The sequence below is a fragment of the Periplaneta americana genome, chromosome 3, assembly GCF_040183065.1.
Source record: "Periplaneta americana isolate PAMFEO1 chromosome 3, P.americana_PAMFEO1_priV1, whole genome shotgun sequence".
Classification (NCBI taxonomy): domain Eukaryota; kingdom Metazoa; phylum Arthropoda; class Insecta; order Blattodea; family Blattidae; genus Periplaneta; species Periplaneta americana.
In genome coordinates this window covers 181,568,025-181,585,119 of record NC_091119.1, presented here as the reverse complement: position 1 = coordinate 181,585,119, position 17,095 = coordinate 181,568,025, and the positions used below count along the sequence as shown (strand labels likewise).

General features: G+C 34.9%; 2 protein-coding genes across 2 annotated transcripts in view; one reads left to right on the top strand and one right to left on the bottom strand.

The window, feature by feature from the left end:
• Positions 1–1,004: 1,004 nt before the first annotated feature.
• RPA2 (Replication protein A2) lies at positions 1,005–13,012 on the bottom strand. The gene is made up of 8 exons (XM_069822350.1): positions 12,859–13,012; positions 12,644–12,717; positions 11,743–11,841; positions 10,951–11,067; positions 7,007–7,207; positions 6,295–6,411; positions 3,247–3,326; positions 1,005–1,520 (listed from the first exon to the last, which is right to left on the bottom strand). The coding sequence occupies exons 1-8, from the start codon at positions 12,872–12,874 to the stop codon at positions 1,439–1,441; spliced, it is 786 nt and encodes a 261-aa protein (XP_069678451.1). The 5' UTR covers positions 12,875–13,012; the 3' UTR covers positions 1,005–1,438.
• Positions 13,013–13,081: 69 nt separating this feature from the next.
• deltaCOP (coatomer subunit delta) overlaps positions 13,082–17,095 on the top strand; it is a 28,216-nt gene continuing 24,202 nt past the window's right edge. The window contains exon 1 of the mRNA XM_069822345.1: positions 13,082–13,243. Coding sequence (XP_069678446.1) covers positions 13,241–13,243 — 3 coding nt within the window. The 5' untranslated portion in view covers positions 13,082–13,240. The remainder of the gene's footprint in view (positions 13,244–17,095) is intronic.

Below are 17,095 nucleotides of genomic sequence, written 5' to 3'. Positions count from 1 at the left end.
CAATCGAAAGCTATGAAACATAGCCTACAGAGAATGTTTCTGTGTTTGTATGAAGTAATATCGGAAGCTAAATTAACCAATTTGTATAATTATTTATTAATTCACCATTAGAAAGTGTAGTTTCTCTAGATGGACATAATGCTATAATGTTATTACAGTAACTTTTAAGTGAATCGAGGACAGGTAAGATTAAAATAGCTTCTTATGCACAGAAAACTTTATAGGCATTCGTTTCCTGTATTTCCTAAAATAATTTTTATGACCAGATGAGTGGTCTCTAGATCAAAATGATCGCATTTTAATTTTTTTAATACGGTTTAAATTAAGTAACATAATAAACGATTTATCCTTCTATCAAACACGAATGTTCTCTGGATCAAATATCCTATTTTAATTATGTAATTACTTTATATTTATTTCTAACGGGTGCAGCGGAGCGCACGGGTACTGCTAATATGTGAATATATTTTATTGTTAAAGTTCTAACATCTGTTCCAGCCCTAACCGACATGACATTTGAAGGCATCCAAGGGTTTCCATGGCAAGCTTCCTTCCCCTCTCTTTGTGGCCAATAAGATACTACCACTTATTCTTCCCATCACCTACGATCTGTAGAGAAGAGGGAATTGGCCACAAAGAAGGTTGCCATGGAAATCATTGGATGCCTTCAAATGTCACAAGTCAGTTTTAATTCCACTACAGATACTAATGAGAGTTGCAGGGGAAGTCAAAGTACTTGGAGAATCCCTCCCCCCCCTCCGAGTACAGCTTTGCTCTCGTAACATTTTTAACTGTTTCAAGGGAAATTTTACAGGAAAGGTTTCACAGTATCATTTTAATCAAAAGATACTGTAACTGTGCTGTTTACACACTTGAACTTTGCCTCAATATCTGTACATAGAGTCAGCTCATGTCACTCAGAGATACTGAGAAGAACTTGAATGCCATAATTTCCTTCTTCCCCCATTTTTTACAGATTATAGAGTATAATGACATAACTCTGATTACGTTTTCACAGGTATTTATTATGATTAGTATCCTTCAAAATTACAATCCGTGCATATAATGTAATGATTTTGCTAATTAACTTAATTTTTTTTATTTTTGCTATACTGTACTTAAAAAATCGGTCATTTGTATAAGAAAAAAAAAATTACTTGAGTTCAGATTAATGTCTTGTCAAAATTACAATCTGTGTATATAATTATTTCAAAATATTGTAAACACTTTCATTTTTGCTAATTAACTTTATTTTTTTTTATTGTTGCTATACTCAGCATACTGTTCTTCAAATATCGGTCATTTGTATGATTCACAAAAACATGTACCGTTTCAAAAATGCATTTCAAACTCAGGTAGCTGCTGTTTTACAAATAAAGTTGATTTTTCATAATTCTGTTGTTTGTTCCTTAATCTAGTGTCAGTCTTGTTGAAAGCTTCAGTTATCTGTGCAGCGGAAGTGATCATCATCAATTGTCGTATAAATGTGTCCTTCATTGCATAAGAAATCCAAAATAGTCCTGTGGAGAGAAAAAGTAAGTCAATTTGAATCCTAATACAATTCACTTAGGCCCGTAACACACTTGCAGAGTTTTTGCTAGCGAGAAATGTGTTGCGAGAAGGAGGTGAAGAGCTTTCCTCCACACACACTTGGCGAGTTCTCGCTATCACAGATCACTCCTCACTATGATCATGTATGCTCTGCCTTCATGCAGAAAGCATTTATCTGATTATAGTAATGACTCGTTGGGGGAAATATTATAGGTTATGTATTTGCGTATATTGTCGTACTTAAATATATGACCTGTAAGTATATTGTCGTACTTTACAAATTACGTACGAACGCTATGTTGGATCTGAGTATTCAGATGATGAGGAAATTGAGTTACATGAACATATTTTGTTAATGAAATGAAAAAGTAGGCCTAAAATTAAAGCCAGAAATATCTGAAGATCACATTGTATCTTACGAAAATAAGGGCGAGTTTTGGACACTGGTTTCGATTTGAATGATGATACGTTTAGGCGTTATTTCAGGTTGAATGGACCACAGTTTTTTGCCATTCATTATATAGTAGAGGATTCTTTCCTATGTTCTGATTAAAATTATGTAAACTGTTAAGACATATACATACATTATTTCAAATGTTTAATTAATACTATTAAATCTCATCAAAATAAAATATAGCCCTATTTATTTTCATATAATGTGATATTTGTCTCCCGATTTCTTCTTTAAGTTTCGTGTTTTTATAGTTTTCATCCCGTGTATCCTATAAATAGGCCTACGGGTAACATCGTACAAGTTCGATAAGTTTCTGACTGCAATTATCAGCCATCTTTCCTCATTTTCAAATAAAAACAATACAATTCATCGCCACCTGTGATATGTTTTTATACATTCAATCGTCATAAAGAGTATAAATGTCAAACATCTTTGATAAATGTGTCAAGAAAATTTGCTGAGCTACCGATCCCAGTGAGAAACTCGCGCGAGGTTTTTGCCTCGAACGAGAATCTCTTCCAGTGTGTGGACGTCCATTTGAATCCATGTTATCAATTTTTTAATTTTCTCGCAACACAGTTCTCGCTGGCAAAAACTCTGCAAGTGTGTTACGGGCCTTACACTTCCTCAAATGTAGTATTAAACTCTGGTCGTATTTTGGACCAGTTTTGTAATCTTTGTTACCAATCTTACACTATTCATCACAAAATAGACACACGAAACCCTACTACTGCCAATAAGAAAAATAGCAGTACTAACAGCAATTAAAACACTCTGGAAAATGCAAAGTAAGTTTAGTGTGGTGTGATAACACAAAGTGATGTAAAAAGGAAAATAAATGGCTAGAACAATGGGGATGTGGGTATAACGATATAGCCTTCCATTAGTATTGCAACATGAGCAGATTCTGCAGGGTTGGTGGAGTAACAGCAAATTGCAGTGACTGGCTATGTTAATCTGTATCTGAATTATGCTATAGGGATTTGTTGTACTGTTGCCAATAGCTGAATACTACACTATATTCCATGTCGCAAACCATGATTATAAAGTCGACCTCTTCTCCAAACCACAATCCAATGTGCTAGGAAAATTTATCATTTAGGATCAAGAGTTCTGAAGGCATGATACAGCACAATTTAACACTGTTTATATGGAATTTTTCTGAAATTAAACATATCCAAGAAAATAACAAAAATGGAAATCATAGATATTTCACTGTATTACCTATGTTAAATACTTACGCTATTTCTTTTGGAGACAGCTTGCCAGCAAATGTTTTAACAACATCATCCCTGTGAGCTCCTATATCACTGCTACTTTTCTGTTGGAGAAAAAAATTGGAAATATTATCGTTGTGTTTGTAATTTTGCTTTAATTCTGTTTCTTTTTATTTATTTGTTTATAGTCTCCTTAACTCCTAGATCACATCACAACTGTCTGTAGTTTACTGTGTTGGGAATGCCTGTTGCTGTGTCTATTATTTCATGGTAACTGGCATCCAATCTGGCATTTTTACGAAAGCTATGGCAAAAACCTCTATGAAATTTGTATGCACTGGGGACCTCCTGAATGAGAGTACAATATGTAATCACTCGGCCAACTTGCTCGATAATTCAGTTATCACACATTCAGGTCAAGTATTGAAATAAAATCATCTACTCTCAGAATTAATACAAAATGGGAACTGTCTCTTTATCTTTCCCTCATTAATATTGACTTCATATAAGAGTTGCCAGGTAATTTTACACATGCCCTTAGCATGCACTCATGTATGTGTTTGTGTAAATCCAGAGGTCTGTGTGTGATATTTGAAAAGTTAAGGAGGGATATATAAACGACATTTCATACGAGTTGAGAGGATGCGAAGGCATTTCTTTCCCCTTCTACTTGCCCTGAGTCGGTCAGTATAACAGACCGGTAGCTGTTACCTCTTATACCTGCACCCCCCAAGTTGTACACACAAGAAAATAAAATATTAAATAAAGTACATAAATGGATATAAAATACAGTGACACAGATTTTGACAATTACATGTTTGAGTATATTTTAGTGTCGTTTTTACAAAATTTTCAACTAATAATTAATTAAATAAAGGGATGCTAGTTTGTATTATGAAGTCAGGGGGAGCGACACAGTGCAGATTGTTCCGTTGTTTATGCTGTAGAGTAGCAACTAGCGGTGGAGAAAACATTTATCTTCTGCTGTCGGTAGTTTTTTAATGTGCCAGTTGATATAAACAACAATGAAATGAAATTTAAACGCTTAGTGTAGACTTCCTAAATCTAGATTACCGGTAAACGTTTTCAATAATAAGAATTTTCACTATGTTCAAAGTCAATTAGTCAAACGTTAGTAAGATAGACAGTAGCATCTTCCCCTTCACGGATGGTAAAGAGTGTGAGTAGAGGGGAAAGCCTATCAACCAAACTGAAATGGGGATTAGGTTTGAGGGTCAAGAAAGTTATTTTTCCATTAATTTTTTTATATAAAGATTGGACATTTATCTTTGTCAGTGAAGAGATTTTTATGATATATACAGTATTTTGATAGATATGAGCATAAACATGAGAGCGTGTGCTTATTTAGCTCTCCACACATAAGGTATATTTAACGCTCATTTTTCATAACTTGTATTTTTCAATACCGTTATTGTGATAACTCGGTACTTTTTTAAGATACTGCAGTAAAATTTTGCATGCAACAATCTTTCATGCTTGTGAACAAGATGAACAATTATTCCTGTAACATTTATTGTTTATTAAAAAAATGTTTACCTTAAAAACATAAAAAATTTGACTTCTCATAAGAAATTAAAAAAAAAATTCTATTGTAGACATTTAAAAAATTGTAGTTTATATTGTTCATCTGACATTCAGGAATAAATAGAAAAAAGAATGGCTCATAAATATTCATATTTGAGGACATTATCATAAAACCAGCACATCAGTGTACAAAAAGGCCAATTATTTGTTATAATTACTCATAGCCATGAACTTTTAGTAAATCTGAAAACAGTCTATAATTGCAGAAACAGTGAATACTGAGCATGTCAAATTGCAAGGTGAAACAGTCATTAGTTGCTGAGAATTGAATTTCCCTATTTTTAGTGCTCAAACCTGTATATCCCTACTTAAGAGAAAGAATCATGTTTCACTGTGACTGGCATATGAGAAATAATTTCACATTAAAAGACTATTGTAGTCTGCTTCTGTGATGATCTCATGAACCATACTGAGTGCTGAATTACCTGCGTCAGTTGTATGATATTCAGTTACATTGTTTCATTTTCTGGTATTATATTTAACTGGTACAGTACTATAGCTTGTACACTGACATTCAAAGATACCTGATCCCTATTAATCGATAGTGATCTATAATCTGTTTGTGTAAGTGTGGATTCTTTAGTCATTACTGCTATGAATAAATGGTGAAGATAACAATCAGTGTGGCCAATAGTACATAAATATACCCACATTATAGAATTCAGAATTTCATCCCCCTCTAATAGATTTAGCGGAAAATCGTTGATTTTGTCAATTATGATTATAAAGTATACTTAAATCTACATCCAACACTTTTTTAACCATCCCAATAATATAGTCGCCTATTGAAAACTAGCAGAACTATTTCAAAGTTTGTCAATTTGTTATATCTTTTGTTCTCTTATACAATCAGAAAATTGTAGGTCAGATATCTTTGAACGCCAGTGTACAATATAATTCTTTTGAAGAACATCAATACAGACATGGAATTCTGAATTCAGAAAAGCACCAGATTTGTCTTTCACATATTCAAAAATTGATTTTCCAACAGATATGCCCAGTCTAATTTATACAGAAGCAATGCACATTAAAAATTTAGAAAGGAAGTCGTCCTACAGTCTGTATCCATAATATGTGTAAAGTTCGTAAAATTTGCTAGAACTGAAGTACAGTTTACATAACAAAATCATTCTGGAAAATTCAGAGGTTTTTAATAGTGCATATACGTGCGGTTAGAAAAGCAATTAGACGAGACAATTGAAGCGTCAGCTGGAACAACGTTATAAGTTACATTTGGTAAAATTTACAGGAGATGAAAAAATGTGTACATGTACAACATTGTTGTTATAGGGTAGCAAACTTTTGAGTGGACAAATTTCACGTATTGCATTGATGGACAGTTGCAAGCCAAGAAGTATAGCAAGGTAACATGACATACAACATTATTACACGGAAACATGCTGAATGAAAATTTTGTAACTTACAACGTTGTTCCAGCCGACGCTTCAATTATTGTACAACACTCACCAATATTGCATTGTAGACAAGAGTCTGCTGAGGACTGAAGCCACCCGGCTGATTAATGGATGAAGTTGACATGAAGGAGTTTGATAAATTCGTGGTGTCTGCTGAATATGACGTCTCCTAAAAGAAAGATGGCAGAAGTATGTTTAATAGTACATTATGCAACGAGCCTCTAATGATAGTAATTAAGACGCGAGTATGTTTGTTTATGAAACGAGCGCAAGCGAGTTTCATAATTTTCATACGAGCATCTTAATTACCATTATAGGCAAGTTTCATACGACTTTTTATGCTCGACCATATTTCAAACTTGAAATTGATATAACCTAGAGAATAACATGAACTAATTTTGATATAACCTGGAAATTGATTTAGAATTGAAAAACGAGATGACAAATTGAATTTATTTGAATATTATTTACAATTAACGCTAATTATTATAGTAACAGAACATAACCTTCTGCGACAGTATTGGATTTCCAGCCTCCGTGACGTTTCCCTCGTTGTCTTTCGATTGCATATCCGAGAATAATCGAAAACCTGAACTTTAATGAATAAAGTGTACTTTAATGACATGCATTAAAGGACTGCTACCAGGTGTATAATTACTACATTTCGGCATGGTCGAGCATAAAAAAATATTCATGTCTTTCTCTGAGAAGAAAAATCTGCATTAATCAGTTACTACATTAACTTTAGTGTCCCATTAACTCACCTTTACTCTCTCGTTGCCCATTTTCTGAATCTTCAAATTACAGTGCATCACTTCAAGAATATGTCTAGTAAGGTCATCAAGGGTTGTAAGGCTCATAATCCTGAATATGAACACATGCCGCTTCCCTTGGTTGCTTCGCACAGACCCATATACACGGCAATACGTGTTCTCAACTATAGGAGGAATGCATTGTTGATCATCCTGCAAAACACAATTAAAAAGTCGGCTACTGTGGTCAAACTGTTTTCTGATATTCATGACAGCAGTTAACACAATTATTTCTGAGATCAATTTGACTTCATATGAACAAAGGTCCAATTTTCAAACATTAGATTACTATAACAATCTGAAATTAAATGAAGTACCAGTACTACAGTGAAACCTCACTGAAAGGCCACTCCTATTAAGAGACTACCCCTCTTAAGACACCGATTTTTCATAGAACCGATGTAAGATCCATAAAACAAATGTATTAAGGATGACCTCTCTCACTGTCCACTGACCAGATTTAAGGCTAATCCAAAATAAACCAGGGACGAGAAACAAGCAAAGAACATGAATGTGAAGATTTTTTATGCTCAATAAAACCGAAAATGTAACTGCTATGCATATCGATATGTCAATAATGATATGAAAAGTCGATATTACACATTCTTATGTTATTTGTGTATACTTGACCAATGGCATTCTCTCATGAGTACAAGCTAGACAACATAAACACAAGTTAACCAACTTCAAAATTTAAGACACGGAATATTTAGGTTATTAAACATTTTCTTACTGCGTAGAGTAGGTTTAATTTTTACTTAGTTAATAAAAAAAATTTTCTCTTCTTAATTTTTACAATTAACTGTCTAGCTTTTATTAGTCTGTTAATCTTTTAGTTCTTTGATTTTTATTGTATTTGTAAATTCAATATTAATTGTAATTGTATTCTTAATATTGTAGTTGTAATCCCCTGGTAGAGGGGAAGAGAAGGCCTGATGGCCTTATCTCTACCAGGTTAAATAAATAATATTTAAGAATTCAATTCACGTGGTAGTGTGGTCACATATACATGTAGCATATATAGAAAATGATTCTATTGAATTTCTGCGTTAGTTACAAGCAATGAAAGGACAAGAAATTATGTCACAGTCTCCTTGCTACAAAATATATGACGACCAAATAGCTTTTGATGACAACAGAATGAATGTAATAGGCTATGATAGGGAACGAGAACCAAACATCAGTTCTCGTTCTAGGGGCTTGGCAAGCTTCTCGTTAATTTAAAAATGCTCACATTTAAATATATTTAGTTCAAAAATTTTTTCGTCGTTTTTGTTCCCGTTTATTGTGAATCAACCTTAACATGCAATAGTTGTAACGACTTCTACATCGGACAAACTAGAAGATATTTTCAAACACACTGTAAGGAACACATCACAGCCATAACCAAATCACATAATACTTCCACATATGCAGAACACATCACCAACACCAACCACGACTATAGCAACATTGAAACAGACATGAGAATCCTACATATTGAACTGAAAAGCCAGAAACTAAATACAGGACAGCTTAGGACTAATTTCTACATTTTCGTAATTACCTTCGTGGTGTTGCGTTTACCATGCTAGATAGTGGATCAGAAATTCACTAATTTAAGTCTGGTTATCAACGATGGGTCTTTAAGGGGCAAGGAAACTCCTTGTAATGGCTGTCTGTGGAAAGATATGAGTAGTGGAGGACTCGTGTTGTAGATTTATGTACTTTATACACTCCAATCTCGTATTCTGATGCGAGATGAGCTATGGTTTCTCCTTGCCCAAACCATTCCATTATTTACACTTTCTTTTTTCCATTCTTAGCACAATGAGATTTATTTTGACACCCGTACAAAACATTAAATTAAATTAAATTTTCATATATAAGTTTATACAGTACGACAATTCGAACAGTAGACCATACTGTGTAAAGGAAAAAGTTTGTAGTATACTCTCTAGAAAAAAAATAACTTGCTAATACAATGTGCACCACTTAATATATTTCTGCAGCAAAAAAAAAAAAAAACGAGAGAAAGACAGACGGTTAATCCACTAATCGGTTAATAGGGTGACGGTTAATCCGGGTTCTACTGTACACTAGAACAATATGAAGTATACAAACATACAAAAATACATCCACAACATATACTCAACACACAATTTCAGCTATTTGACACAACACATCCATCACCAAGGCACCAAAAGAAGAAACTGGAAACAAGCAAAGACCTCACTAGAAATCTGAAGATGGCAGACATCAATCTGAAACTAGTCATTAACTGAGGTAAAAAAATAATAATAATCACCATCAGCAGCAATTCACAGGTTGAGCTGTTAAGGCTCATTCTGGTCTCATAGTTTTCAATTAAAGAGTTACGTCCATTGCTATCTTGGCCTACCAATACATCTCTTACATACTGAATTATAATTAAATATTATTTTTGGTATGCGGTATTCAGTCACTCTTTCAACATGGACCTTCTAGTTGTCTTTATATAACTTTATTTTGTCTGTTAATTTTAAAATGTTTAATTCATTCCTAATATCTCCATTTAGTTTTTTTGTCGAAAAGGCTGTATTCTTAAAAATTTCATTTCAACTACTTCTATCACATTGGCTGCGTTCAGCTGGGACAGCACTAATTCAGCTATTCATTTTTGCTGAGTTATAGCAGCTGAGAGTTGCTGAACGACCAGACTGCAAAATGTCTGCTGTGTTTACAAAGAAACACGCCATTGTTCCGTCTACTCCAGAATTTAAGACACCATTGGTTGTTGCCTACCTCCTCCACTTTCACTGGCTTGCAGCGAAAAAAAGTTTGCTATGAAAAATGGTGGCCGCTATTTCAGAGCTGTCGGTCAGCAAGGTGTTCAATGTTGTTGCTATTTCAGCGCTGTCCCGGCTGAACGCAGTGTTTTGCTTATATTCTGGTTATAGTTCAAAATTCACAGTCATATCCACTTATAGAAACAATCATCATCTCATGAATTTTAATTTAGTTTCTCTTCTAGTATTTTTCAATAACCTCTTTATAGTACCATATAATATATAACTAAAAATATTACAGTCAACATAGCTAAAAAAATAACTGATAAAAATAATTTTAGCTCTTACAGAACTAAGATAAAATGCCATATTCATTTCAATTAACACAGAATAATTGTTTATAATATAACAAATTTAAAAAAATCTCTGGTGATAAAAATGTGTAATCAAGATGTATATAATGCAAATCTAGTCTTTCAGGTGAAGCTCCCTGTAAAGCAGATTTGAATAATTTCAAGGGAAAAATTGTTCCGGGGCCGGGTATCGATCCCGGGACCTCTGGTTGAACGTACCAGCGCTCTACCACTGAGCTACCCGGGAACTCCACCCAACACCGTCTCAACTTTTCCCTTTATATCCACACAACTCGCGTGGGCTGACGAAACGCCAGAAACCCACAACGAGTGCACACAATCTCTGTGTGACTTGGAATTGTGGTTTTCTGTTAACGTACACAGTAACGTATATATTATGCAAATCTAGTCTTTCAGGTGAAGTTCCCTGTAAAGCAGATTTGAATAATTTCAAGGGAAAAATTGTTCCGGGGCCGGATATCGATCCCGGGACCTCTGGTTGAACGTACCAGCACTCTACCACTGATTTGCATAATATATACGTTACTGTGTACGTTAACAGAAAACCACAATTCCAAGTCACACAGAGATTGTGTGCACTCGTGGGTTTCTGGCATTTCGTCAGCCCACGCGAGTTGTGTGGATATAACTTATATTTGGATTATACTTTTAGCTACACTTGTGAAACAGATATGAATTATATTTCAAAGTCCATTATAATTGCTAATAAAAAATTTTCCGTCTACGCATAATGTTAATGTATTTGAAACTAAGTAAAATACAACTTCTCACTTACACCATCTACAGACTCAAGCCAGAAAACTCCAGTAATGCCACCTGTGCAGTCATCTAGGAGGTAGGACACCTTGGTTGATGTGACTTCAACACGGCGTACCAGTGCAACAACTGTAAACTGGAATGAAATTTTCATAATTTTTTCACTAAACGTTGGCTTAGATATGCATAGTGTTTAAATATGGCAACTGTAACTGTAAACAAAATTCGGTTCTAATCAATTATTAAATAATATAATGATTTCTGAACATCTTTTGCTGCAGCATAACACGACACTTAATTGATACACTGAAATTCTTACTCTAGCTCAAGAAAGTAACATGATACTCAGATAATATTTTTTAATATATAGCCTATATTACGCCTGTTTTAGTTCCAGTTAAAATATTATTATGATGTACCGAAGTACATATGATATTTCTGTGCAGTAATTCTACGTTATCATATGATGGATGGATAGAACGGAGAAAAATTCTCTCCGGCACTTGAACTCGAACCCGGGTGTTCAGCTCTACGTTCTGATGTTTTATCCACTAAGCCACACCGGATTCCAGTTCCGATGCCGGATCAAATTCCCTCAGCTTAAGTTCTACCTCTCAGTTTTTCCTTTTGGTGGCCTATCCTCATGTACTGTGTCACAGAATATGTGCCAGTGGCACAATGTCCAACGCACTATGTACAGAGGTGCACTCATTACGAGTGACTTAAGTGGCCAGGATCTGACAGGATATACGGGACTATGTTCTATAGAGGAATTAATTTTATGAGAAAATATAAATATTGTTTTCCTGACCATGTGTACATCCATGCCTCCTATCTTCAGACCATCTTCAGAACTTTCCAGAATCTGCCGAATTGTTACTGGAACAGTATTCTGTACTCGTCTTGCGGGCTGAAACAAAGCAATACAATAACATGTATAAATGAAAACAAAATGTTTTTCATTCAGTTCAGAAATGTAAAGAATGTCGTCATATACGAGGTGGAACAACTCCACAATTCCATGGTAATGTACTATGTGATTGCATGTTTCCAAAATACATTTAAAATAGTATATAGGCTACTTGACAAAAATTTCTGGCAACCCCATGTGTCCATTTATCTTTACATTGCGATAATGTGAATGGTACTTACAGTGGCTAAAATAACACACGAGAAGCTCAGGTGATTTTCGAAGTGAAAAACGTAGCTTTTGAAGACGCAGTTTAACATTAAGGTGCTATGCTCCAGTGAGCCACGGTAGTATTTTCCCCTGAATCATAAAAGCAATATAATCACCTGAACGTCCCTTGCGCTAATTTCTCCCTTACAGTGAATACATAATTCGTTGCAGTACTGTGGTTAGTAATTTGCTAGGAGACGTTGCATATAGATCACTTTTACACTAACCTAACCTTAGTGTATACAACGTATACTAAAACACTAACCTAACGTAACCTGTCACAGATTAAGGAAAAGGTCAGGTTAGGCCAGTTTAGGGTTTTAGTATATCATGCAAAAACAAATTTTAGATTTAGTGTAAAAGTGGTCTATATGCATAGACGTCTCCAAGCAAATTACCCTGTGGTGCAAGTTATCCTCCACTCTAAAAATAAAGTGACGTTTACTGTTCATCCATTTGATTCTGCATCAGTAGACCTACATTTCACAATGAAATATCCGCATAATGTAATTTTCACTATATCCATCAGTACCTTGTCCTGTTTTTCTGCTGGTGATGCAAACTGTGACGGAGAATTTAAAAATCCACCTTGTTCATTACCATAACCTGCAAAAAAAACCAAGAGAACTTTAGAACTTCTGGTTGTGTTTTTATATATTCTTCTGGTTATATATTCCATGTTGTGATTGTGTATGTATCAAATTGCTTTAAAGCTATCAATATTCCTTAATCAAGTAAAGTACCCACTTTTCGAATCCCACATTTTGATGAAATTTGGCAAGAAAGCAATGTCACAATTCCACACTGATTAACGCGCCAAACAGTGAACGCCAAATTGCGTAACGATATTAATTTTTATTACAGGTTGCCTCCACAAGATTTTCCCTTCTAGTAGGTACATTTCTAACATTGGTAAGAGAACCATGAGAGTGCTGTCACAAATGTGTAACGTTGAATCCAAGCTATAACAACAAGTTTGTCACATACGCGTGAGTTTCCGTAAGCGCCCTCTCATGACAAAACTTCAATCCCACGTCACCAGCTGCTATTTTGCAGGTGGTGTGATGTATGTAAAAGTTATTGTTGATTGTTTTGTATTGTTGTAATTAGTAATAAAAAGCGAGAAATTATGGTGAGTATTGTTGTACATTGTTTTACCTTTCATATATTATTGCGAATATTTTCTATAAAGTGCAATAATCAGAGATTTGTAAATTTACTAACCTGGATTTCATACTGAGCCTTCATATAAATTTCATTAATTAATTTAAATAATGAGTATAAACTGCTACTAACAATTATAGTACATAAATTATTCAGTGTAACATTTTATAAATACGTATCTATGTTGTAAATTTATGTATACTTCTAAACGCTTCGTGATTAATTATGTGTTTGAATAATTTGTTAATTTTACTTTATAAATTCACATAGGGAGGCAGCAAAGTCTTAGAAAAGTAAGTGCAAACATGTAACTTCGTGTAAGCTGTTTTCCGGTATATAACGTTATATCATAAGCTACACGTTGGCATGAACATAAATATTTGAGTGGGTGTGTACTTATGACTCTTTCATTATTTCAGAATTAGGGAAAGTTGAATAGAATAAGCAATAACTTACAGTATGTAACATTGTGTTTGTAGAAGAAAATTTCTTCATGTTACAAATGCTTTATTGTAAGTTTAATACTTTCTTCTCTGATTGGGTCATATTGTATACCATGTTTTTTCCCTATGTTCTCCGAATTCCAGTACTGTCTCCGAAGTTATGCTGGTATTCCTGAACTCTTGAAGGTGTTTACGAGGAACAAACTCAGCGCTGGTTTAGCCTTATTTTTTTATTTATTTATTTTTTTTTTTTTTACCGTGATGGGCAATGCAATAATTTCTCACAAATAGGCCTGAGGAACATTGCTAAACCTCTAAGAAAGTGTCCTAAACTAGAGTTATTGAGTCTTCGAACTCGCTACACACCACACACGGACTGACGTCTGATTTGTGTTGGCCTACGTTATGCCATAATGAAATGAAACAGAGATGGTATTATTATTATTATTATTATTATTATTATTATTATTATTATTATTATTATTATTGATTAAGGGAAACATAGACATTTTAATTGAAGCAAATAAAGCGATAGATTTGGAAGTAAATCCCGAAAAGACATTATGATTATGTCTCGTGATCAGAATATTGTTCGAAATGGAAATATAAAAATTGGAGATTTATCCTTCGAAGGTGTGGAAAAATTAAAATATCTTGGAGGAACATATAAATTACACTCGGGAGGAAATTAAAACGCAGAATAAATATGGGAAATGCCTGTTATTATTCGGTTGAGAAGTTTTTGTCCTCTAATCTGCTGTCAAAAAGTCTGAAAGTTAGAATTTATAAAACAGTTATATTACTGGTTGTTCTGTATGGTTGTGAAACTTGGACTCTCACTTTGAGAGAGGTACAGAGATTAAGGGTGTTTGAGAATAAGATTCTTAGGAAAATATTTGAGGCTAAGAGGGATGAAGTTCTATTACCGGTTCTTCTGTATGGTTGTGAAACTTGGACTCTCACTCTGAGAGAGGAACATAGGTTAAGGGTGTTTGAGAATAAGGTGCTTAGAAAAATATTTGGAGCTAAGCGGGATGAAGTTACAGGAGAATGGAGAAAGTTACACAATGCAGAACCGCACGCATTGTATTCTTCACCTGACATAATTAGGAACATTAAATCCAGACGTTTGAGATGGGCAGGGCATGTAGCATGTATGGGCGAATCCAGAAATGCATATAGAGTGTTAGTTGGAAGGCCGGAGGGAAAAAGACCTTTAGGTAGGCCGAGACGTAGATGGGAGGATAATATTAAAATGGATTTGAGGGAGGTGGGATATGATGATAGAGACTGGATTAATCTTGCACAGGATAGGGACCAATGGCGGGCTTATGTGAGGGCGGCAATGAACCTTCGGGTTCCTTAAAAGCCATTTGTAAGTAAGTAAGTAAGAGCCATGAAGTTACAGGAGAATGGAGAAAGTTACACAACGCAGAACTGCGCGCATTGTATTCTTCACCTGACATAATTAGGAACATTAAATCCAGACGTTTGAGATGGGCAGGGCATGTAGCACGTATGGGTGAATCTGAAATGCATATAGAGTGTTAGTTGGAGGCCAGAGGGAAAAAGACCTTAGGGGAGACTGAAACATAGTTTGGAGGATAATATTAAAATGGATTTGAGGGAGGTGGGATATGATGATAAGAGACTAGATTAATCTTGCACAGGATAAGGACTGATGGTGGGCTTATGTGAAGGTCGCAATGAACCTGCGGGTTCCTTAAAAGCAATTTGTAAATAAGTATTATTGTTTTATAAAAAGCTTGAATTTATATTATACAGAGGGTGCCAAAAAATATATACACACTTCAAGCAAAGAAAAAACTATGTTAACATAACAAAACCGAATTCACACAAACAGAAAATGATGAGCACTAATCATCTTAGACCTTTACAGTTACAACAGTTGCTCGACACACTTCTGAATATGTTGAATTACTGTTCGAGCAATGTTTGCGAAAGTGCCCTAGCGATTGCAGCACATGCCATTTCAATTTCTTCCCAAAGTGCTGCCAGTGTCGCTGGTTTTCTACAGTACACAACATTCTTAAGAGTCCCCCATAGGTAAAAGTCCAATGGAGTTAGATCTGGAGAACGCAGTGGAAACTCAATTGGACCTCTTCGTCCTATCCAGTGCCCTGGAAGATTGTCATCAAGGTACACACATACATCTCAGTGGTAATGTGGTGGTTGGAAGTAAAATTCCTCATTTCCATAGAGTGTACAAATGGCAAGTAAGACGGATATGCATACATGTTCAAGTACACTTGCCCAGTTACTGTTCCATCAAAAAAGAATGGTCCAATTAGACCTCTAGATGACAACCCACACCAAACATTAATTCCAGGTAAATTAAGAGCCTATTCCACAAAAACATGTGGATTGTTTGCACACCAGGAGACACAGTTATGCCGGTTAACAATTCTGTGCAACTTAAATTGTGCCTCATCAGACCAAACAACTTTTACTACGAAGGCCTCATCCTCTTGCACCATGTTCCAAAACCACTCACAGTACTGCATTCTCCGATCAGGGTCATCTTCATTTAATGCATGCAAAAATCTTGGGATCAAAACTTTCAACTTCGCTGTTTTAATAATACGACTTATGCTGGTTCTGCTAATCCCAATCTGACATGCACATTGCTTTATATATTTCTGTGGTGACTGCTCAAAATGTTCCAAAACCATAGCCGAGGACACGGCCTTGTTAATGTGTGAGGTCTTCCAGATCTGCCCTTATAAACATCGCATACGGTACCATGAGTCTCAAATTTGTCACAAATGCGTGCAATTGTTAATCGTGTTGGTGGTTCTGTTCTCTATTCACGTCTCCATTACCGTTGAACTTCAACAACATTCTCGTTCTCCAATACCACTTCAAAATATTGCTTTCCACTATTCAAACAATAATCTTGGCTCCATTTTGTTGTTGATTGACCTGTCGCACAGCAATGCTAGCATAATGTATGTGAATCTCATCTGTTTACATGACATCATACTACACATTACTGTTGTTTTTCGGTCCAACTTTGAAATTTATTAAATAGATATCTCCTGTCAAAGTGTGTATACATTATTTCGGCACCCTCTTTATATTATTTGTCCTACAAAATGTTGTTACTCATTCCTTTCCACTATTGGGATTATGAGTACACTAGCCGTACCCATGCGCTCCACTGCACCTGTTAGAAATAAATATAAAGTAATTACATAATTAAAATAGGGCGTTTGATCCAGGGAACATTCGTGTTTGATAGAAGGATAAATCGTTTAATATGTTACTTAATTTAAATTGTATTTAAATAATTAAAATGCGGTCATTTTGGTCCAGAGACCACTCAGTAGTTACTGTAATAACATTATAGCATTATG

Coding starts and splice junctions, on each gene's coding strand:
- RPA2 (XM_069822350.1), bottom strand. Junction 11,842..12,643: donor CAGCAGAAAAACAGGACAAG/GTACTGATGGAT, acceptor GCTTTGTTTCAG/CCCGCAAGACGAGTACAGAA. Junction 7,208..10,950: donor GGCTTGAGTCTGTAGATGGT/GTAAGTGAGAAG, acceptor TGTGTTTTGCAG/GATGATCAACAATGCATTCC.